Genomic DNA, 8,459 nt, shown 5'->3' with positions numbered 1-8,459 from the left:
TTATCAATTGACTAAGTATAATATATATTAGCATATCAACAGATAAATTATCAATTGACTAAGTATAATATATATTAGCATATCAACAGATTATATAAGTTCACTTATATCTTCTTTATAGTCCTATTTATACATCATTATATTTTCTTCATGAATAATGCAAATAAATCTCATACTAGCACATGTACATGAATTCAATGTTATCGAGCAAGGGAGGCCGAAAGGGGAAACCAAAAGTGGGGGAGTGTGTACTAGGCATGTAGGAGTGCTTTTCTATTTGTGTGTCTACTACGGCGGAAATTAAATATAGTAACAATCACTTTCCTTAGAAATTTATACTTATCTACATATCCAAATCTCAGACATTTGGAAGCAAAAACTTTTCCCTTGCATGTATATACTTACGATATTAGATGTTCAGGTTTCTAGGATTCTGTTTATCAGAGAGATAGACCTACAGAGATAATAATGTTGCCCTGGGGATGCTCTTCTTTGCTTTGTATGCCTGGTGAACTTCAACCATCACCTCTTCAGACAATTTCTGTATTAACAATGTATGGAAGTAATCTTCCATATTGCAATGTTAACACATTGTAAGAGCTACAATGTACCATTCAAAATCAGGTGCTATTCTTTGTCTTTGTGTCTAGCTCTGGAGTGGCATATAACAGGAGCACAATAAAAGTTTAACATTAATTATGAGCTTTTATTGACTAAGTTAAGGTCTCCATTTCAATTAGATTACTCAGCAGTTCTTAATTCCAAGTCATACACTATGTTCAATCTTGTTTAGACCTTTAATATTAAATAAAATGGCATGTGCTATTTTAATATGAGGGAAATACACATCATGGGCACAAAGCCATTGATAACAACATTGGTTAAGTCCTCTTGCTGCTATCAGTTAGCAAGCTACAAGCGTCGCTACCCCCTTCTGATTACTCCCTTAGCAAAAGCAGAGTTAGAGGCTTGGCGTTTGCTTTATTTTAGATTCAAAAAAATTTTTTTAGATTATGGACAAAGATTAAAGTTCTTTAAGAAAATGTTAAAATATTCATTTTAAATGTAAACTTATATACAGTAATTCATAACTTTTAAATAATTTTATTAATTCTACACTTTAGTAAATATATATTGCTCTGTAAATGTACATTATAGAAATGGTAAATAATAGAATATCTGGCTAAGAGCTTCTCAAGAGCCTCTATAGCATTAGCTAATAATCTTTGCTAATCATGATAGATAAGATTTTTAGGCTGAATTATGGAAGACTGACAACTCGTCCTATTGGTGAATCTAAGAAAAGAGTTCTTCACAAATTAATCAATCCCTAGGAGACTGCAGAAGGCTGTGTTGTATTCAATAGCACCTGCTGAAAGACCAAGTAAAACATGGCGCTTTAATCTCTGTTAGACACTAGACTTCTACTTCTAAAATATAGAAGTCATTAAATTGCTCATTTTAGACAGGCAAAAGCTAAAATTCTTTTTGAATTTTTAATTATTGACTATCCTCCTATTTTACCAGTATATATATGATACCTATTAAAACTTAAAATGCCTGATTGGCATGCCTTTTTTCAATTGCTCTCTTGCCTATTCTCAATTCAGTTTTTAGGAAGTAGTTCAAGATAATTGTAGCTCATGAAAACTCTCCCAATTACCAAGCTATTTCTCCAACGCACATAGTAGATACTCAATTACACACTCACTTCACAATTGTTTTCATTTTTGTTTGATTATTTTCAGCTTGTTATTTTTTATGCATTGTAGTTTCTGAGAGGAAAGTTATATAAAGCATTTGCAAGTAATTGGCAGCTATATTTAAGCAAATGAGTCCTTTAAAAATTTTTTTATGGGATACGTTTCCTAGAGACAAAAATCTTTAAAAGACAAAGTCGAGTCTGATACTTAAGTATTTTGAAGTAAGATAATTCAGAAGCTTAAGTTAAACGTCATTTATTTTAAATGTACAAATGACTTATTTTTATCACTCATGCACTGTAATAGTCAGAACAGCAGGTTGAAGATGCAACGAATATGCTTTGAACACTTCAAGAAACACAATGCAAACATTCACTTTAATAATGTTTCCTTTGTTAATGCAAAACTGAGTGCATTTTTTCCTCGCCTCTGGCTGAGCCATGACTAGCTGAGTAGCAACAGCAGAGTGCAGAAAGAATTTTTCAACAGCAATTTGCTTGTTCTAATTTACTTTTCAAGGTTGATGATCAGGATCATTATGGTGCTTGCAAAAAGATCTATTTCTATTAATTTGATCCAGTCATTCCTCTTGTTCTCATCATATTTAGTTTCTCTGGCAGCTTTAAGTGAATCAGAAGTGCCACCGGTGCTCGAGTTCCATAGCTTTATAGGCAAAGTGAATTCCTATATCCTTTAGAAACAAATCTGTTACACCCGTTGAGAAAGTATGGGTACACTGAAATGAGTGACTCAGATATGAAACCTTAGCCTTTTGCTCTTCAAATAGAAATACTCTTTCTAGTTAGATCTATGCAACAGTAACACCACAGCATTATCTGTTTAATTCGAACTCTGTTTAAATAAAGAAATTCTAAGAAGGCTTGCTTTTTAGCTTGAACACAAACATCACTCATCAACAGGATCAAGAAATAGAAATCTTACATAATTTTAAAATTTTATATGACACATACTGAAAAAGTAAGGCTTATTACAAAAATAAGGCTTATTCCATTACACTCTAAAAATGTAACGGAAAATTATCAAGTTATTCTCCACATTTTCAATAAATTTCAAAATAACTAAATGGTGTCTCAATCCCCTTTCTGTGAGAATGTGTATTAGTTCCAATGTATATAGTTCCAACATTTAAACAGCCCCAGCTAAGTGATTTGGAAAATTCAATGGTATTACATTCTTCACACTAAACACAACTGTAAAACTGGCAAAGAAGATAAACTCTTGCTTCAATCACTGGTAAATCAGCAAAGTTAAAAATATAAATAAAATGGATCACACTTATGGAGGCTATGCTTCTAAAAGGGAAAAATCACAAGGTTTAAAAATATAGTCATTAGTTATCTCTTTAAAACCTGCAGAGGGCACTCAAGTCCCTTGAAAGAAAAAGTAAAATTTTAACAGGGATAACAATAATTTTTTATTTTTCATTTTTATTATTAGTAGTGTGTTAACTAAACAATTATCTTTTTTACAGGAACTACTATTTAAAAAGAAGATAGTTAAAGTAAACACACAGTTTGACTTTAAATGTTTACTGGATTATTAAGATACACAAATTTTCACTCCTACTGGAGAAACAATTCAGCAGGTGGTTTCCATCCCAAGGCATCCATCAATCTGTAAATACCGTGCATCATACATTAACACCACACTGCCAACAATTACACAGGGATGAGCCAGTGCCTTAGAGAAATCAACCCGGACCTCAGAGTAACCTGCTTACAAGGCAGTAAACTAGTAATACAGACAAGGCATTGCACTGCTCCAGGCTATATTATCATAGCCATAAAACAGGTGATGAAAAAAATTAGGAGCTAGTTGAAAAGCCTTTAGCGCATAAGAGTTGTAACTATTTTGTAAGAGTAATCTCATGAGTTCTTCGGCAGTTTTCATTTTAATGAACTTCTTCATTACCATTAAATAACATTGTGTTTGGAGGGAAGATATTTGAATATCTGACTTTAAATATTTGTCTTCCTTTGACATGATACTGAAGTATTTCATAGGGAAACCCACCAAGTCAGACACACTAACCTATTACATAAATATACACATGGGGGCCGGCCGGGTGGCAGAGTGGTTAAGTTTGCATGCTCTGCTTCTGGGAGCCCTGGGTTTGTGGGTTTGGATCCCAGGCGTGGATCTACACATTGCTCATCAAGCCATGCTGTGGTGGTATCCCACATGCAAAGTGGAGGAAGACTGGCACAGATGTTAGCTCAGGGCTAATTTTCAAGCAAAAAGAGGAAGATTTCCAACAGATGTTAGCTCAGGGCCAATCTTCCATACCAAAAACAAAAATAAAAAAAAAAAACAAAGTAGGGGCCAGCCCTGTGGCACAGTGGTTAAGTTCACATGTTCCGCTTCTCAGTGGCCCGTGGTTCGCCGGTTCAGAGCCCGGGTGCAGACATGGCACCGCTTGGCAAAAGCCATGCCTTGGTAGGCGTCCCATATATAATGTAGAGGAAGATGGGCATGGATGTTAGCTCAGGGCCAGTCTTCCTCAGCAAAAAGAGGAGGATTGGCAGTAGTTAGCTCAGGGTTAATTTTCCCCCCCCCAAAACCCCCCAAATCTGTACATACATGTTTTATATAGATTCTTTCTCTATGGAGTATTTCAAAACATACTGCAACATTTTATTAATTAAATATTTACTGCATAGAGTAATTATTAAAAATACTAGTTTCTTAGCAATAGAGCCAAGGGATCCTGCTTTCCATCTTAGACTTTTTCTGATCCTCAAGTTTGCTGTGGTTGAGTAACTTGCTATCAAAGATCTTAGAAACAGTTTGGTTACTAAATTGAAACTAGAGAGGCTGGTTTGGCACCAATATAACTTAGACAGGCACTTCTTTGAGTCATTGTTTCAATTTAGAAATTGGATCACAAACAGTTTGAGCCAAAAAATGAAAATAAAAAAATTATCTAAATAACTTGTACTGCAAACTGCTACTAGAATAATGAACTATAAAGCACTTAAAAATGCTTTGTCTAGGGGCTGGCCCCGTGGCCGAGTGGTTAAGTTCGCGCGCTCCGCTGCAGGCGGCCCAGTGTTTCGTTAGTTCGAATCCTGGGCGCGGACATGGCACTGCTCATCAGACCACGCTGAGGCAGCGTCCCACATGCCACAACTAGAAGAACCCACAACGAAGAATACACAACTATGTACCGGGGGGTTTTGGGGAGAAAAAGGAAAAAATAAAATCTTAAAAAAAAAAAATGCTTTGTCTATAATAAAATTAATTATTATTAATTTTAATATTTAAAAACAAATTTTGTTACAAATCAGTTTCTTTTTTTAAGGGTTTGAAATATACTTGAGGAATAAATTCCTAAATTTGACATCTTGCAAGATAAATACTGACATTGATATTAACAATGGTTTAAAAGAGAATTCTTTGAGAAGCCTAGCATGAAACACTTCTTAAAATTTATTCTTATAATACTGTGCAAAACTCCATATAATATTTCAAAGTTTAAAATTATGGAAGTGGTACCCAGTTAAATGAGAAAAAGGCAGAAAAAGTAGTATGCAATACTCTGGAAAATGGTTATTTTGATAATTTAAAATAATTACTCTGAAGTATTTTTGTAAGGCATCATTTACCTTTCTTTATGAAAAAAGTCTTCATTCTAAAAATGAATGCAATTATTCTTATAATGGGAACATAACAAGCTCCTTTTCCTCAAAAAAGGACAAAGTTAACAAACAAAGCTTTGGGATCAGAAGTTTTAAGACGAATAATTGTGTATTAGAATATGTTTTCCCCAATGGGATTTCTTTACCACATAGCATGACATTTTTTAATGGGGGATGGTGGGGAAAAATCTTGTAGTTTAATAAAACAGAAGTTGTAGCCACTGCTTTAATTTTGGGGTTATCTCAGGGCCAGTAAGCATACAGTCCAGTACATGAAACAAAACCAGAAGATATACTTAGAATGTAGTCTTTGTTTCTTCTTTCTTCAAAGCCTATGTTTCCTAAAATCATTGTTAGGCAAAGCAAAAAGAAATGTTTGTTCTATTACGTAAGAAATAAACTTCATTTGGTATTCAATTGACTTTCTAACTTAGCAGACAGGACTTTACATCTTCAAATACTGAAAATAAATTGCATTCTTGGCCCTTGCTTTAAAAGGTTAGAGAGAATAAACGCACACCCTGGTAGTGTTCTAGTGATCTCCCTAATCTCAGTTGCACTTTGTCAGAACGAGGTAACTGGTAGTTAAGTGAAATACCCTAGATCAAAGGGGGATTAATCACCAACTGAATCCTTGCTGAATAAACCTGTCATTCAAGAAAATTATTTCCACTGAACTTAGCAGAGGATTGAAGGTATTTGCATAACAGGGACCAACGTACTTCAGCCAGGTTAAAAGGTTCAGAATTCATCCCATGTTTAGCTTTTTGCCTCCTTTTCCTTTCAGCAGCCAGGTACAATGGTTTCTAATCTGATAATACAGCTAACTATCTAAATGATGTCAGGACAGGAAAGTATTGCAAAGTTTGGATGAGGGATGGATCAATTTCACTTTCAGTAACTCCTAAATCTGATTTGTTGGAATTTAAGATGTAATCCTAAAAAAGTCCCTTAAACCTGAGGACTGTTTATTAACATCCCTTTTCTGACCTTTGTCTTAGAAACAACCATTCTGCTGTGGCAGCAGTCGCCACAGAGGCTCTGGATGGTGACTCGCCCTCCCTGCGTCTCTGGGGTGCTGCAGGAGTCTACGAAGGTCAATAAAGCAGTTTGAAATACTAAAAAAAGAACACAAGGAAAATGTGAGCAGTTGTTACTATGTATAAAGTTGTGCTTTGAAAGATCTTAAATCATACAATGTAAAAAGCACAATAATTTTAAGTCTTTATATTGAGTTGGTGTGAAAAAATTAAATTTTATGAGACGGACTAATTTTAATGAAAAAAAATTTTTTTTAAACAAATAATTCTCCTAAGAATTCCCAACAAGGCTATTTACTTCAATCTTGACATTTGAACCAATTATTGAAAAAGTAAAAAATGCCCACTAGTGTAAGGGTATTGCTGGCTTTAAAAAGTTTTAAAAATATTGTTTAGTAACAAATGAAGAAAAGAAGGGTTTTACCAAATTATGAACCATTTTTTCTGGAGACCATTTTCAGAAATTTAACACTTTCTGTACCTTTTGGGTCTACTGAAGTATAATTACCCATAGGATAGACATCAGATTTCCTAATCATATTTAGGCACTGAAAGGGAATTTAGCAATTTTGCATCTCGAGTAGGTCTGACACCATCCACATCTTTAACTGGAAGTAGGTGCTCATATTCACCGCAAACGCAAAGCATCTTTCAAGTTAAAAAATGCAAAGAATAGTTATCAAAGAAATGAATAAAATCCATAGTGAGATAATTTTTTAGAAAATGATTGAAGTTTTAACCCAAGAAAGGACTCTTAGAGTGTCTTATAGCTTAGAATAAGAACATGTCAATCACGATTAAGCTTCTGGAATCGGAATCCCTTTGAAATGCAGCTGTTTCTTCTTTAATTGTGGCAGCGGACTCTGAAGAAAAGAAAGGTCCAGCCTTAAAGATGAGTAGGGAATACAAAATAGCTCAGGATTAGTTGTGGAGTTCAAAGGTCGCTAATTACACTAAGGAGTTCCCAGACACAGGGAAAACATTAAACAGGTCACCTACCAAACGGGAAACAGACTTTGTCTTCAGAAATTATCCTGAAGTGACAGGTTTCTAGACAAAATCAAAAGATCGCAGTGTGCCCAGCTGATCTCAACGGGATAAAAACATGACTTGGTTTTAGTTCTGTAGCGTTATGTTAGAATGGAATGGCCACAGATGGCATCAGGTTCCCCATCAGCCCTCTACTTTTCCAGTCTCCCTAGATTTTCCTCAGGTTTCTAGAAATGTCAAATCAAAGTTCCACTGGTTTTTCTGATTGCTTATAAAGTTTTCCCCAGGGGATTATTATATTGACTTTCTGCCTACTCACTAGATAAATGCCTCTTGCCTATCCTTAGTGTTCTTCGCTGAACTTTATACAATCAAGATGCCCAAATGGCTCCATTAATATGAACATAAGTTAAATGTTAAGCTTTCCTTGAGTTTAAGAGAGATCAAATAACTTAAGGGAAATTATTTTTTTCTTCTTTCAAAAGGAAAATTTTTACTACTGATTATCTATGATTAAGCTAGAATAAGTTAAAGTCCTGATCTGGCAGTTATTGTATTTTTTTTTTGTTACTTGGGAAAATTTTGAATATAGGACATTATGCCATGATAATCCCTTGCTGAAACTAAGAGTTTATAATGAGTAGGATTGACCTTAATTAAAAAATCATATTTCAAACCCTAAATTTATATGCAATATCCCTTCAAACTATCATAGCTCTCTTTCAAGAAGTTAGCAGCTTGTTCTATGCTTTTCCTTAGGAGACTCATTAAAAAATAGAAACCAAGAGATAATTTAATTGAATAGGAATCTGCAAAGCATATTTTTATAATGCTTCTAATTCTGTAAGAAGAAAGCTGACATGGATTAAGTCTTGAGGAACCTTGAGATTTCATCTTTTCTTGATGGTCACGTAAAGTCCAACTTGACAATGAACTGCTTTCAAAACAGGAGACTCACATTTGGAAAGACAGGTAGAGAATAAAGAGTATGACTGGATGGTTCCTGAAGAAACCAAGAGAATGCTAATAAGAAAGTGAGAGTGACAAATTAAAAGAAAATATGCTAC

At 34.4% G+C, this 8,459-nt stretch overlaps 1 protein-coding gene across 1 annotated transcript in view; it reads right to left on the bottom strand.

Annotated features, from left to right (window-relative positions):
* Positions 1 to 4,938: 4,938 nt before the first annotated feature.
* AP5M1 (adaptor related protein complex 5 subunit mu 1) overlaps positions 4,939 to 8,459 on the bottom strand; it is a 29,963-nt gene continuing 26,442 nt past the window's right edge. Inside the window, exon 9 of the mRNA XM_046647190.1 lies at positions 4,939 to 8,395. Coding sequence (XP_046503146.1) covers positions 8,333 to 8,395 — 63 coding nt within the window. The 3' untranslated portion in view covers positions 4,939 to 8,332. The remainder of the gene's footprint in view (positions 8,396 to 8,459) is intronic.

The sequence above is a fragment of the Equus quagga genome, chromosome 20 (assembly GCF_021613505.1).
Source record: "Equus quagga isolate Etosha38 chromosome 20, UCLA_HA_Equagga_1.0, whole genome shotgun sequence".
NCBI classification, from domain to species: Eukaryota; Metazoa; Chordata; class Mammalia; order Perissodactyla; family Equidae; genus Equus; species Equus quagga.
This window is presented reverse-complemented; position numbering and strand designations above follow the sequence as displayed.